Genomic DNA, 16,228 nt, shown 5'->3' on the forward strand with positions numbered 1-16,228 from the left:
AGAGGGGTACAATTTGTTTCATTGTTTTGGAGAGCCTTCTGTAAAAAGTTGGAGATTGATCTGTCCTTCTCCTCTGCCTTCCATCCTGAAACTAATGGCCAAACTGAGAGGACTAATCAGTCTCTAGAACAATATTTAAGGTGTTTTATCTCTGACTGTCAATATGATTGGGTCTCATTCATTCCCCTCGCCGAATTTTCCCTTAATAACCGGGTCAGTAACTCGTCAGGGGTCTCCCCCTTTTTCTGTAATTTTGGGTTTAATCCACGGTTCTCCTCCGTTTCACCTGGTAGTTCCAACAATCCCGAGGTAGAGGTCGTTCATCGGGAACTGTGCACAGTCTGGGCCCAGGAAGAGGAACCTAGAGGCGTCCCAGAGCATACAAAAAACTCAGGCAGATAGAAGACGTTCTGCTAACCCCTTGTTTATGGTCGGGGATCTGGTGTGGCTATCGTCAAAGAACTTGTGCCTTAAAGTCCCATCCAAGAAGTTTGCTCCCCGGTTTATAGGGCCGTACAAGGTCATTGAAGTCCTCAATCCTGTCTCCTTCCGACTGGAGTTGCCCCCATCTTTTCGAGTACACGACGTGTTTCATGCCTCCCTCCTTAAACGCTGCTCCTCGTCCTTGGCTCCCTCGAGGAAACCTCCTGTCCCCGTTCTCACCCCTGAGGGGGTGGAATTCGAGGTGGCCAAGATTGTGGACAGCAAGATGGTCCAAGGCTCCCTCCAGTACCTGGTCCATTGGAGAGGATACGGGCCTGAGGAGAGGACTTGGGTACCCGCCCGGGATGTTCACGCTGGGGTATTGGTCAGGAGGTTCCACCTTCGTTTCCCCAATAAACCAGGTCCACCTAGAAAGGGTCCGGTGGCCCTTCATAAAAGGGGGGGGTACGGTTAAGGATCTGCCAGGCACAGCTTCTGTGTCAACGCCCATAGGTAATCAGTCTGCACCTGCTTCTATAAATGTGAGACTGACTGACTCCATCTTCCACCACTCAGGATGGCAGGCTTAGGAGTGGGAGAGCCTATCACAGCCTGGCCAGACTGAGCTAGCTCCCGCCCTCTGTCTATTTATACCTGCCTTTCCTGTTCCTCCTTGCTTGTGATTCTTCTCGTTTGGTTTCCTGGCCCTGCTGCAGCTTCTGAACTATTTGACCCTGCTTCATATTGACCCTGGCTTACTGACTACTCTCCTGCTCTGCGTTTGGTACCTCGTACACTCCTGGTTTGACTCGGCTTGTTCACTACTCTCCTGCTCTGCTTTTGGTACCTCGTACACTCCTGGTTTCACTCGGCTCGTTCACCACTCTTGTTGCTCACGGTGTTGCCGTGGGCAACTGCCCCATTTCCCTTAGCTTCTGTGTACCCTTGTCTGTTTGTCTGTCGTGCACTTATTGAGCGTAGGGACCTTCGCCCAGTTGTACCCCGTCGCCTAGGGCGGGTCATTGCAAGTAGGCAGGGACTGAGTGGCGGGTAGATTAGGGCTCACTTGTCTGTTTCCCTACTCCCATCATTACACCATCAATATAAAATGCTGGAGAACCACTTTAAATTTGTGCCTGTTAAAAGCTTTGTACACCTTTGGAAGAACTTTTTTTTATTTAGTCAATGTGCTATGTGTTTTTAAGCAACTTTTAAATAAAGTTTTTACTATACAGCTTCAATGCATCCTGTATACATATAAGCTGTATCGTTCTCTCCCAGCCGAATCATATGCTGCTGAGGCTCTGATGTCATTTCTATGAAAACTATAATTGCTATCGCAACCTTTAGGGCAGATTCAGACGAACGTTGCGTTTTTGCGCGCGCAAAAAACGCGGCATTTTGCGCGCGCAAAAACCACTTGACAGCTGCGTGTGTCATCCGTGTATGATGCGCGGCTGCGTGATTTTCGCGCAGCCGCCATCATAGAGATGAGGCTAGTCGACGCCCGTCACTGTCCAAGGTACTGAAAGAGCTAACTGATCGGCAGTAACTCTTTCAGCACCCTCGACAGTGAATGCCGAACACAATATCGAGAAACCTGTTAAAAAAAAAGAAAAAGTTCGTACTTACCGAGAACTTCCCTCCCGGCCGTTGCCTTGGTGACGCGTCCTTGGTGACGTGCCTCTCTTGACATCGGGCCCCACCTCCCTGGATGACGCGGCAGTCCATGTGACCGCTGCAGCCTGTGCTTGGCCTGTGATTGGCTGGAGCTGTCACTTGGACTGAATTGTCATCCCGGGAGGTCAGACTGGAGGAAGAAGCCGGGAGTTATCGGTAAGTCAGAACTTCGTTTTTTTTTTTACAGGTTCATGTATATTGGGATCGGAAGTCACTGTCCATGGTGCTGAAACAGTTTAACTCATTCAGCACCCTGGACAGTGACTATCTCCTGACGTCGCGTACCGGAATTTTTTTTGCCGGGTTCGGCCAAAACGAGTTCGGCCGAACCCGGTGAAGTTCGGTTCGGTTGTCCGGGTTCGCTCATCTCAAAGACACTCCGTTTGGATGTATGGAAACAGAAAAGCACGTGGTGCTTTTCTGTTTACATTCATCCTTTTGACAGCTGGTGCGCTGTTTCAGTCGGTTCGCACGGAAGTGCTTCCGTGCGACCTGCGTGGTTTTCACGCACCCATTGACTTCAATGGGTGCGTGATGCGCGAAATACGCGGAGATATTGAGCTGACAAATGCTGCGCAAAAAGCACGGACTGTCTGTACTGCCCCATAGACTTGTATTGGTCTGTGCGTGGCGCGTGAAAACCACGCGGCCCGCACGGACCCAATACACGCTCGTGTGAATCCCCCCTTACAGACATAAGCACTTGATCAGGTAGGAGGCTAGAGATAGCACCATGTGTGGGGTTAGTTAATGTATGTTTGTACTTGTTATAACTATGTTTATGATATGCACCTGTAATAATTTTATGTGCAATTAACTATTTGATGTTATTTACACGTGAAATTGTGTAAAAAAGTATGCGCAATTATAGCGTTTTAAATTAGATATATATTAAAGATGTATTTGTACATAACACTGTACTGATTTGTGAACTTTATGCACTTTATCACTTTATTGATCCACTAATTTGAACGATTGTTTGCCACATGACCTGTGTATCTAAACTGCAGCCACACTGGCTACACTGTTGCACGGTTTGGAAAAAAAAGCTTATAGTGAGCTGAAACGTCACTTCTTTTGGAATAAACAAACCACTTTTTTTCACTGAGTGCTGCCTGACCTTGGACTTTGCAGACAATCATTTAGAGGTGATTGATATTAGGTGGAGACTGTGTTTCAGAGACACGCAGGACCCACTCTCAGCCGAGCTGTCAGTTCACCTGAAATGACGGATGTGGCTGAGAGAGAACGATGCAGCTTCTATGTATACAGGATATATATTGTAGATGCTGTATCGTAAAAAGTAAAATAATTTTTTAATAAAAGTCAATTTGATTTTTTTTTTTGTGTACATAGCCTTTAATGTCTGTTCAACCGTTTCTTTATTAAAACTGCTCCCTTCTGAGTTTTCAAATAGTAAAGGCTCTTGAATGGACCAAGGAAGGCAATAACGAAGGCACAAACAAAGTAACAAGGCAGAGTTTACCATATTGGAATTTGGAAATATAATTTTGACAACCTCTATTGGAGCTGTTGATACTTCTGGAAGACGTAAGGAGAACAAATAGGACTGACTAAGAAACAGCTGAATGTATTTTTTCAATACTGACAACATCTGAAGAGCTCAAGTGTTTTTGATTCTAGATGGAAACACTAATTAATCACATTTATTTTAATGCATAACCATAAATATGGGGTCGAACTGGGCTCCATTTAAATGGTGCTATGACATGTTTATATTTAACTTCAGAAAATTTAGATTTTTCCAGGTATTTCCATGTTTCCTTTGTAAGCTTACATCCATCTCCTATATGTTTCCAAGTTGGATCCAAAATGATCTGGAAAAAATAATTCCAGGAGGAAGGATCTGCAGTTACATGCTCTAAGAAAAAATATGCTCCTCCCTGTAAAAGTCAGAAAAACAGAAACCATATTAAAATACAACATTTGTAAACAAGAAAAAGTGTTATTCCATATGAATTTTTCTGCTTTAGGGGCCTTTTGGGCAGTTGAAATACAGTAAAATTAGCTCATTAACCTCACTGAGACTGCAGGAAAATGCTGTATTTTCTGCGTAGGGCAGTATATACATTACTGTGCAAAAGTTTTAGGCAGTTGTGGAAAAATACTGCAAAGTAAAAATGATTTCAACAGTTAATAGTTTAATAGTTTTTTTTTATCAATTAACAAAATACAGTGAAAGAATAGAAGAGAAATCCAAATAAATATTTGTTGGGACCACCCCTTGCCTTCAAAACAGCATCAATTAATTTAGGTACATTTGCAGATAGTAATGGATTTTGTAGAATTATAGTCAGGTGTATAATTACCCAATTATACCAACTAGGGGATAATGATCATCATTTTCATATGTTTAGGAGGCTTAAAACTGGGCGAGGGACAGCCAAACTCTGCTACAATGGTGAGGTTGTTGAAGACAGTTTTGTGTCAGAGGTCCACCATGGTAAGACTGACCACAGCAACAAGACACAAGGTAGATATACTGCATCGGCAAGGTCTCTCCCAGGCAAAGATTTCAAAGCACACTGTGGTTTCAAGATCTTCTGTTCAAACTCTTTTGAAGAAGTACAAAGAAACAGGTAACATTGAGGACTGTAGACGCAGTGGTCGAGCAGGGAATTTAGTGCAGCAGATCAAAGACACATCATGCTAAGATCCCTACGAAATCGGAAGATGTCCAGCAGTGCCATCAGCACAGAACTGGCAGAAACTAATGGGACCCAGGTACACCCATCTACTGTTCGGAGAAGTCTGGCCAGATCAGTCTTCACTGAAGAATTGCGGCCAAAAAAACATACCTTCGACGTGGAAACAAGGCCAAGCAGAAAAATGGCAGCAGATGCTCGGAGTCAAAATTTGAAATATTTGGCTGTAACAGTAGACAGTTTATTTGCCTAAGGGTTGGAGAGTGGTACAATAATAAGTGCCTGCAGGCAACAGTAGAGCATGGTGAAGGTTCCTTGCCAGTTTGGGTCTGCATTTTAGCAAATGTAGTTAGGGATTTGGTCAGGTGTCCTCAATGCTGAGAAATATAGGCAGATACTAATCTATCCTGCAATACCATCAGGGAGGCATCTGATCGGCTCCAAATTTATTCTGCAGCAGGACAACGATGCCAATCATACAGCAAATATTATTAAGAACCATCTTCAGCATAAAGAAGGAGCCCTGGAAGTGATGATATGACCCCCACAGAGGCCTGATCTCAACATCATCAGAAGGACTTGAGAAAGCCTACATCCACAAAAGAGCTGTGGTTAGTTCTCCAAGATGTTTTGAGTAACCTCCCTGCTGAGTTCCTTGAAAAACTGTGTGAAAGTACACCTAGAAGAATTGATGCTGTTTTGAAGGCAAAGGGTGGTCGCGCCAAATATTGATTTGATTTAGATTTCTCTTCTGTTCATTCATTTTGCATTTTGTTAATTGATTAAAAAAAAACAACTATTAACACTTCTATTTTTGAAAGCATTCTTAAGTTGCAGCATTATTCCACAACTGCCTAAAACTTTTGCACAGTACAGTATATATACCTGAAATAGGTATTCTACACTTATATACACTGGCCAGAATTACAAGGTTTGAAATGGGAAATGCTAAATATATAGTGAAAATAAGGGATGCATAGCCATCATACAGAAATGTCTAATACAGCCACAAATTCGCAAATCATTTCACCAGGTGTTTCACCTTCACAGACTGGCAGCAGCCTATGTCCACAGAGAAGTGTATGATTCACTGTAAGGCAGTGTTCACATATGGGTCACTAAGGGTATGTTCACACGGCAAACGAAAAACGGCCATAAAATACAGAGCTGTTTTCAAGGGAAAACAGCCTCTGATTTTCAGCCGTTTTTTATTCATCAAGCGTTTTTTGATGCGTTTTTACGGCCGTTTTTGGAGCTGTTTTTCTATTGACACAATGAAAAACGGCTCCAAAAACAGCGCATGAAGTGACATGTACTTCTTTTTTTGGGACGTTTTTTACAGGATGTTTGTTTGTAAAAACGGCGCATAAAATAACGCCCCGTGGGAACGAAACAATGTTTTTTCCCATTGAAATCAATGGGCAGATGTGCCGTTCAGCCCCCGTATTTTCAGCCATTTTTCAGGGCGTTTACCCAAAGGTTCTGTTAACCCCACATTTGGTGTGTACGTCTGGCTTATGCAGAGAAAAATGTTCTTGCTATGTACACCAAACATATTCATAGCGGCGTATAGGCTTGATGTATTCCAAAATAATGTATATTTGGCATATTTTATGGCAGTATTGAAAAACTTGGTCAACTACACTTTCAATACAAAATGATCCTGCAAAAAAAAGTATACTGTGCAGTATATATATATATTTTTTTACAATGGATTTAATAGAAGACATATGCAACTGTATAACATAGAGTTGCATACGTCAGACCTATGCTTGACCTATATGTTTGGACTATATGTTTAGTGGATTTAATAGGAGACATATGCAACTGTATGTTATACCGATATGTTTGACCGATATGTTTGACCTATACGTTAGGACTATATGTTTAGTGTTTGCGCGTACACTGCAAATGTAGTGTGAACAGAGCCTAAACACATAACTGCAGAGAAACAGTTTTAGAAAATGTCCCTAGAATCCCCAAAAATGGAAAAAATAGTTAAGAGAATGTATTTGTAAACCCAGTCTTAGGGCATGTTTATACGGCTTATTTTGGGCTGTATTTTGAGCGCCAAATGCTGGTATTAGGCTATGTTCACATAGGGCGGATACGCTGCATAAAAGCACGCAGCATATCCACTCTGTGCACCACAGGGAATTCCGACCGAAAAACCGCACCAAATTGTAATGCAGTTTTTCGACCGGAATGTCCGCTGCGGAAAACTGCACATGAAAAAAAACAACTTTATACTTACGTATCCATGGCGACCGTCCCTACTCCGTCCTGCAGGCCGGCCTCCTGGGATGATGTTACATCCCATGTGACCACTGCAGCCTGTAATTGGCTTTGCTGCTACTGCATTATGCTGCGGATTTTACGCAATGTTACACAATATTTACGCAACGTGGGAACTAACCATTACGATCTGAAATACACTTGAACTATGCTGCAAAATACACGGAAATACACTGTGTATTTCATATGAGACATATCTTTACCCTGCTGAATTAAAAAGTGTCTCGTAAAACTATTCTTCGTAAAAAAGAAGTGACTCGTCCCTATTTGAATAATTTCAGAGGCGTAGCTAGGTTCTCCTGCACCCGGGGCAAAGATTCAGATTGGCGCCCCCCCCCCAACTTATTTCCCGACATCCTCTTCCCCCTCGCCATCTTTGCTTTCTCTACCAATCAATGAGGTGTAATTGTTTTTCACAATTTTTTTTAATGTAACTCGAGTATAAAAGCATTTCTACATTTTACAAGCGATATAGTTCTATAATGTAATTAACATAAAAATAAACTAAAAGAAAATAAATTAAAGAGGCCACACACAGCCCCCTGTAGATAGCGCCACACAGAGCCCGCTGCCCCTTTGTAAATAGCGCCACATTTCCCCCTCTTGTAAATAGCGCCACATTCCCCCCTTTTAAATAGCGCCACACTCCCACCCTTGTAGATAGTGCCACACAGCCCCCCTTGCAGATAGTGCCACACACAACCCGTTGCCCCTTTGTAAATAGCGCCACATTTCCCCCCTCTTGTAAATAGCGCCACATTCCCCCCTTTTAAATAACACCACACTCCCCCCTTGTACTTAGCGCCACACTGTGAACAGACCGGTGAGCGGTAGCCTACCGCTACCACTCTCCGCTCTGCCTGGTGTGACTTACCGGAGGAGCCGAGGAGGTCATGCGGCGCAGGCAGCGGCGGAGTTCCTTCTTACTAGGGTTGGTGACAGCCAGGGCCGGCCTTAGCTTGGATGGCGCCCTGTGTGGGACTCTCTATTGTCGCCCCCTACACAAACCAAAAATTAACCACATATATAGACACGCTGCAACATATATACTGTACATACATAAAGACAGATATTTAGACATACAAGCAAATATACATACACACATCTGGAATATATACATACAGGTAAATATATAGACGTACAGACACATATACGCACACACACCGGCAGATAAATACACAGACAGGGACATATACAAATACATAAAAAGCACATATATACAAGCACAAAGACACATTCACAAACAGACCCATGTATACCCACACAGGCACATATGTACACAGCACAGATAATGTAGTACATGTTACCTGCAGTCCTATGTAACACCACAGATAACACAGTGATAACTCTCTGAGTACAGATAATGTAGTAGATGTTACCTGCAGTCCTATGTAACACCACAGATAACACAGTGATAACTCTCTGAGTACAGATAATGTAGTAGATATAAGAGACAAACACACGCAGAGACACACACACACACACACACACACACACACACACACACACACTGTAACATATACACATACTAAGACAGAGACACATACAGTATACACACTACACACACATATACACACAGACACTCACCATGTCTCCTTGCTGACAGGTCAGGACTGGCTGTGCGCGGAGCTTCCTCTTCTGCTGTCGGCTGTGTGTAACAGGAGAGCAGAGTAGAGGCAGATGCAGGGAGGCAGCAGCACGGGAGTGGTCCTGTCCCCTGACCTGAGTCATCTGACTTCATGTCACTGACGTGAGCTCAGGTGACAGGTCAGGTGACTGGACTGGTCCACTCCCTGGCCGTCACAAAACCCAGTCAGAACGTCGCTGTGTAAACATACGGGGCGCCTATCAGCAGCGATAAGCTGCTCTTCGGCGCCCCCCCCTTCCCTTGCGCCCGGGGCACATGCCCCGCCTGCTCCCCCCTTAGCTACGCCCCTGATAATTTTACAAGATGATTTTACATTAACACTGCAAAAAAAAACACGTAAAAAATATGCCTCAAAAACGCTTTAAAGCATGCTTCAAAATATGCATGCAAAAAACAAAAATTCTATGAACATCAGCTACAAAATGCCTGGACTCAGAGGCTGGTTTCTCTTAAAATCAGCCTCGTATTTTTCTTTTCACACATATGCTGTGTGAACATACCCTTAGGGTACATCTACACATAGAGTAAACACCGCAGATTATCTGCCGTGTTTTCGACACCTCCTTTCTGCAGATTTTTTCCGCAGTGTGTGGATTAGATTTGTTAAACTCTCATCCACTTCACTGCTACTGTAATACGCTGTGGGATTGCCGCACCGAAATTCTGGAAAGAAATTCTACGTGTGAAAGTACCCTAGTAGCAATGATATGTTGAAGAATTTTGATTTGAGAAAGGTGTGAAAATAATGGCAACACTTTTAAGGCGGGATTCACACGACCGGGTCGCGCCCGAGTGCCGGCCGGTAAAATCGGCCATTCTGCCCGGCCGGTTTGCATAAAGTTTTGCATCCGTGCCGGGCCGGGCAGATCTGGACAGTGACATCAGCGGCAACTCCTGAAGGGGAATCCCCATGTGTTCGGGGATTCCGCTTCAGGAGTTTCCCCTGATGTCACTGCCCAGATATGAACTGAGACATCAAGCGCTCTGTCCAGGAGCGGAATCCCCGAAAACACGGGGATTCCGCTCCTTCAAGGAGCTAAAGTGCGGCTAGCACATAGCAGAGCGGGGAGATACCTCCCTGCTCTGCTATAGTGGTGTTGCTGCAGTAGTAGCAGCCGCAGCAGCAGCAGCTGCTAGCGGCGCCATCGAAGGTTTTGCCGGGCCAGGGCGCTTTTAAAACAAGCAGGGGAAGGGAGCCAGCGCAGCGCTCCCTTCCACCTGCTGTACACCCCGGCCCTGCCACACAGTGTACAGCCATTCGTCAGAATGGCATCAACTCCTCCTCCTCACATGCACTCTGCGCTGTGAGGAGGAGGAGATGGAGCGCAAGCTCCGGAAAACCCGGCCATCACTCGGGACACATCCCGGTGATGGCCGTGTATTACCCGGCCCCATAGACTTCTATGTGAGCCGGGCGGCCGGGTACCCGGCCCAAGATAGAGCATGTCCTATTTTTTGACGGCCGGTTTTCCAGGCCGTCAAAAAATCGCTCGTGTGAATAGCCCCATTAGGGGTCTATTATTCCTAATGCAGCCGGGTGCCGGCCGATTTATGAACGGCCGGCACCCGGCCGGGAAACCCTGTCGTGGGAATGAGGCCTTACTCTTGACCTTTTGGTTCATCAACGGCTAAAATAATATTTATAGTTAAAAAAAAAAAATTATACGCCGTAGAGTATTTACATGAATTTTCGATCCAGATAGACTGTCGTCCCAATATCTATTTATTAGGATGTCAGTATTAGCTCCGAATATGCATAAAGATGTATTTATTGGATTGAAACAGGAGAAATGATTCACATTCCTAGTAAAATTGCCCTGCTATTCCCCATAACAGCATAATGGTGTTTCCTCTTGATCACTGCACTATTGCGAAATATTACAGTCTGTAGTTGCTCAATATAGATTACTCTGACTACCCGTTGTACTGGTCTGGTGGAGCTTTTATCTAGGTTCTCACACATAATCTAGGTCACAGGCCATGAAAAATGTTAATGACTTATGTTGATATAGTATACTGTATCTGGGTTAAAAGGCACTGGCACTTACAGTCTAAAGGTCCTTTAACACAGTCCGATGTTGGCCGTGAAAACGGGTGTTTATCAACGAGAAGGCTCGGCGATCGGCTTTCGTGTGCTCCTTTCACAAGGAGCTATGATCGATAATGTATGGGGTCTAACAATCGTTACTCGATCATTCGCCCCCATATATTTCCATCATGTCGGCAGGACATGTGCTGCTGACTAGCGATTATTTTATTGAACGCATAAACGAGCCGATTACTAATTTATTGACTGATCGTTGCCCTGTTTACGCATTCATATGAACACTCATTTGCCCGATCATTGGCCCATGTAAAAGGGCCTTAAAGAGGCTCTGTCACCAGATTCTCAAATCCCTATCTCCTATTGCATGTGATCGGCGCTGCAATGTAGATAACAGTAACGTTTTTTGTTTTTTTTAAAACGTTCATTTTTGGCCAAGTTATGAGCTATTTTATATATGCAAATGAGGTTTGAAATGGACAACTGGGCGTTTTTTTTTCGTTATGTCCAACTGGGCGTGTATTGTGTTTTTAACTGGGCGTGTTTACGTGTATGACGCTGACCAATCAGTGACCAGTCAGCATCATACACTCCTCTCCATTGATTTACACAGCAGCGATGTGCAACCACATAAACAGAGATTAACGTTTATCAAGTGTCCTGATAATGAATACACATGATCATCCAGCCTGGACGTCATGTGTATTCATTATCAGGACACTTCTGAATCTTTTCTTCGAGATTTCTAGCAAGGGAAACGAAATCTCGTTTACCTCCGTAATCTCGCGAGATTTCGCTTCCCTTGCCGGGGTCTCACAGAAAAGATTCAGAAGTGTCAGGATTCTGAATACACATGACGTCCAGGCTGGATGATCATGTGTATTCATTATCAGGACACTTGATTAACGTTAATCTCTGTTTATGTGGCTGCACATCGCTGCTGTGTAAATCAATGGAGAGGAGTGTATGATGCTGACTGGTCACTGATTGGTCAGCGTCATACACGTAAACACGCCCAATTAGAAACACAATACACGCCCAGTTGGACAGAACGAAAAAAAAACGCCCAGTTGTCCATTTCAAACCTCATTTGCATATATATAAAATAGCTCATAACTTGGCCAAAAATGAAAGTTAAAAAAAAAAAACAACACATTACTGTTATCTACATTGCAGCGCCGATCACATGCAATAGGAGATAGGGACTTGAGAATCTGGTGACAGAGCCTCTTTAAGGAGGAGTCACCAATCTTGGAACTGTGACAATACTTGACTAAAGCGGGCCATAGACAGGAAGATTCTTACACAATACGTGTCCAACGTTCCAAAATGATTTTCTATCAATGGAAAAATTATGTTTTGCTGCACATGTAGAGTTTATTAGTAATGACCAAAAACAATTTTAAAGAGAAATCTTTCACCTGCCCATACATGTGCAGCTGAGTTTAGCATGTAATAGGCAGGGCTTCACAAACCCTGTCTCACTTGAAATTATTTTTCTAGCTTCCTCCGTTATTTACATATCGGTGATGTTATATTTGCCGCCCGATATGTAAATAAGCCCCTGAACTGTCAATGGGGCGTTTCTATCTAACTAAATGGCAAGGGGGCGTGATGTCTTCGCTTTGACTCTGTCCAGTCAGCTATGGACACACACAGACAGAGAGCGCTGCAGAACCACCAGTCTGTGTGTGTTCTCACAGGAGGGAACACAGCGCAAGCCTCCCTGACACTGTCCGTAGCTGATTGGACAGTGTCAGAGCGAAGAGATCACGCCCCTTTGTCATTTAGTTAGATAGAAATGCCTCATTGTCAGTTCAGGGGCTTATTTACATATCGGGCGCCAAATATGACGGCACCGATATGTAAATAACGGAGGAAGATAGGAAAATAATTTCAAGTGAGACAGTATTTGTGAAGCCCTGCCCATGCACTCAGCTGCACATGGGCAGTGAAAGGTTCTCTTTAAAATTGTGAACGCAGATACAAATTAATACTATAGGCTGCGCGCCACCTTAGGCCTGCAGCCTATAGGGCGCTGGGAAGACTCCCTGCGCAGGCTGGCTTGATGACATCACTGCATCACGCTGGTCTGCGCATGCGACCTGCCCGGAGTATGTGCGGCGCTTTGTCCGTCGCAGGAACGGGGCAAAGTAAGTACAAATTATTTTTTTTGGGGGGGTTGTGGCACTATATACAAGGGGGAGCAGGGTGGTACTATATACAAGGGGGGAGCAGGGTGGCACTATATACAAGGGGGGAGCAGGGTGGCACTATATACAAGGGGGAAGCAGGGTGGCACTACATACAAGGGGGAGCCGTGTAGCACTATATACAAGGGGGAGCATGGTGGCACTATATACAAGGGGGGAGCAGGGTGGCACTATATACAAGGGGGGAGCAGGGTGCCACTATATACAAGGGGGGAGCAGGGTGGCACTATATACAAGGGGGAGAAGGGTGGCACTATACACAAGGGGGGAGAAGGGTGGCACTATATACAAGGGGGGAAGCAGGGTGGCACTATATGTAAGGGGGAAGCAGGGTGGCACTATATGTAAGGGGGGAGCAGGGTGGCACTATATACAAGGGGGAGCTGGGTGGCACTATATACAAGAGGGAGCTGGGTGGCACTATATACAAGGTGGAGGAGGGTGGCACTATATACAAGGGGGGAAGCAAGGTGGCACTATATACAAGGGGGAAGCAGGGTGGCACTATATATAAGGGGGGGAACAGGGTGGCACTATACAAGGGGGGAGCAGGGTAGCACTATATACAAGTGGGGGGAGCAGGGTGGCACTATATACAAGGGGGAGCAGGGTGGTACTATATACAAGGGGGGAGCAGGGTGGCACTATATACAAGGGGGGAGAAAGGTGGCACTATATACAAGGGGGAAGCAGGGTGGCACTATATACAAGGGGGAGCTGGGTGGCACTATATACAAGGGGGGAAGCAGGGTGGCACTATATACAAGGGGGGAAGCAGGGTGGCACTATATACAAGGGGGGAAGCAGGCTGGCACTATATATAAGGGGGAACTGGGTGGCACTATATACAAGGGGGAGCTGGTTGGCACTATATACAAGGGGGAGAAGGGTGGCACTATATACAAGGGGGGAAGCAGGGTGGCACTATATATAAGGGGGGGGGAACATGGTGCCACTATACAAGGGGGGAGCAGGGGAGCACTATATACAAGTGGGGGGAGCAGGGTGGCACTATATACAAGGGGGAGCAGGGTGGTACTATATACAAGGGGGGAGCAGGGTGGCACTATATACAAGGGGGGGGAGAAAGGTGGCACTATATACAAGGGGGAAGCAGGGTGGCACCATATACAAGGGGGAGCTGGGTGGCACTATACACAAGGGGGGGAAGGAGGGTGGCACTATATACAAGGGGGGAAGCAGGGTGGCACTATATACAAGGGGGGAAGCAGGCTGGCACTATATATAAGGGGGGAACAGGGTGGCACTATACAAGGGGGGAGCAGGGTAGCACTATATACAAGTGGGGGGAGCAGAGTGGCACTATATACAAGGAGGAGCAGGGTGACACTATATACAAGGGGGGGGGGAGCAGGTTGGCACTATATACAAGTGGGGCTGTGTGGCCCTATATACAAGGGGGAGCAGTGTGGCACTATATACAAGGGGGGAGCAGAGTGGCACTATATACAAGGGGGGAGCAGGGTGGCACTATATACAAGGGGGGAGCAGGGTGGCACTATATACAAGGGGGGAATCAGGGTGGTACGATATACAAGGGGGCAGGGTGGCATTAAATGCAAGGGGGCAGGGTGGCACTAAATGCAAGGGGGCAGGATGGCACTATATACAAGTGGGGCTGTGTGGCCCTATATACAAGGGGGAGCAGGGTGGCATTATATACAAGGGGGGAGCAGGTTGGCACTATATACAAGAGGGATGCACGGTGGCACTAAATACAAGGGTGGGAGCTGTATGGCACTATTTACAAGGGGGAGGTCTGTGTGGCGCGGTCTACAGGGGGCTGTGTGTGGTGCTATCTACAGGGGGCTGTGTGTTGCGCAATATATAGGGGGCAGTGTGGCACTATCTATAAGAGGGGTCTGTGTGGCACTCTATACAAGAGGGGACTATCTACAAGGGATGGTGGGGGCGCTATCTACAAGTGGCGTATGACACTGTCTACAGGGGGCTGTATGGCACAATTTACAGGGGGGCAGTATCTATAAGGGGACTGCGTGTGGCACCCAGGGGCAGGGCAGTCAAAAGGTTGCTATGGGGCCCTGTCTTTCCTAGTTACGCCCCTGATTAGGAGGCCTGTTTTAATCTTTGCTATGGGGTCCCCTCTCTTCTATGTCTGCAATTGCATCTAGTACTCTCATATTTGCCAGTCAGTCACAAAAGCTTGGTGGCAACCACGAAGGGTATAATTACGGCCATATTGCTTTTCTCCCAGCTTTTCTGTATGTAAAAAGGGCTAACAAACATCAGATTTGTCTGTAAACAATTATGATACCCCTAACATTGATGTGCAAAGTGTGCTGGGCCTTGTGTACTATTCAAACAAAATATACATTTTCTGTGTGTTTGGTAATGCAAAGTATAAACTCACAGGCCTCAGGACCCTATGTGCTTCTGCCAGAATGCCATCAATATTTTCCACAGAACAAAGAACCAATGTACAGACCACCACATCCATGGAACCGCTGGCTATTTGGTGCATATTCTCGCCTGGGGCGACTAGGAAGTCCTGGAAGTGCACATGATCATTCTCAGCCAGGCTCTTGCTTAAATATGTCTTGAAGTTAGGGTTAGGATCCACACACATCACCCTGCATCCTGAAGGATAGAACTGGAAGTTTGCACCTGTGCCACAGCCAAGTTCTAGGACTTTCAGCTCTCCAGATGGTCCTTTAAAATCACTCAAGTTGCTGAATAGTTCTTTCTTGTGGTCTCTCATGTATTTGTTGTAGGTCTTGGTGATTCTATCCAGGAGGTAAGGCAGTAACTTCTTAGCTATGGGATCCCACAGACCTAACACAGCAAGAATGTGAATTGGCAATGCAATAATAGCAACACATATCTGGAAGAATAAGATGTGTAGAGCCATGTTCAGTCACGGTAGCATGTAATGTGAGCTGCTTTCCCAGCTTGTACGTGACATTCACAACAGTGAACAGAGGGTGTGACCGGTGAATGGGCTGCCGGCCTCCTCCTCCTTCTGCTGCTGGGCCAAGGAGCAGAATAATGTCAGAAGGAGATCACACATTCACCAGTGTTATAACATTATTAATTACTTTTCAAAAAATTATTTCGTTATAACTGATGACACGAAGGATCAACGAGTAGAAAAAAAAAACATTTATAAGGAATATGCAAATTTTTATGTTAACCAAAATTCATGGAGTTACGTTATCCCCATGTCTGTAAGCCTCTCACACTCCAAAAATCACAGCACTAGGTTGGGGTCCTTAACGCA

General features: G+C 45.4%; 1 protein-coding gene across 1 annotated transcript; it reads right to left on the reverse strand.

Annotated features, from left to right (window-relative positions):
• Nucleotides 1-3,567: 3,567 nt before the first annotated feature.
• Nucleotides 3,568-15,932, reverse strand: LOC142740715 (thiol S-methyltransferase TMT1A-like). Its single transcript, XM_075850129.1, has 2 exons — nucleotides 15,362-15,932; nucleotides 3,568-4,007 (listed from the first exon to the last, which is right to left on the reverse strand). Exons 1-2 carry the CDS (start codon nucleotides 15,857-15,859, stop codon nucleotides 3,771-3,773), a joined length of 735 nt encoding a protein of 244 aa, XP_075706244.1. The 5' UTR covers nucleotides 15,860-15,932; the 3' UTR covers nucleotides 3,568-3,770.
• Between the last annotated feature and the right edge of the window lie 296 nt (nucleotides 15,933-16,228).

Source organism: Rhinoderma darwinii, chromosome 2, assembly GCF_050947455.1.
Source record: "Rhinoderma darwinii isolate aRhiDar2 chromosome 2, aRhiDar2.hap1, whole genome shotgun sequence".
Classification (NCBI taxonomy): domain Eukaryota; kingdom Metazoa; phylum Chordata; class Amphibia; order Anura; family Rhinodermatidae; genus Rhinoderma; species Rhinoderma darwinii.

Excerpts from the sequence above, each read along its gene's own strand:
- LOC142740715 (XM_075850129.1), bottom strand. The coding sequence starts at position 15,859 with ATGGCTCTACACATCTTATTCTTCCAGATATGTGTTGCTATTATTGCA. Across the intron at positions 4,008-15,361 it reads CACATAGGGTCCTGAGGCCT|GGAGGAGCATATTTTTTCTT; the intron begins GTGAGTTTATAC and ends TGACTTTTACAG.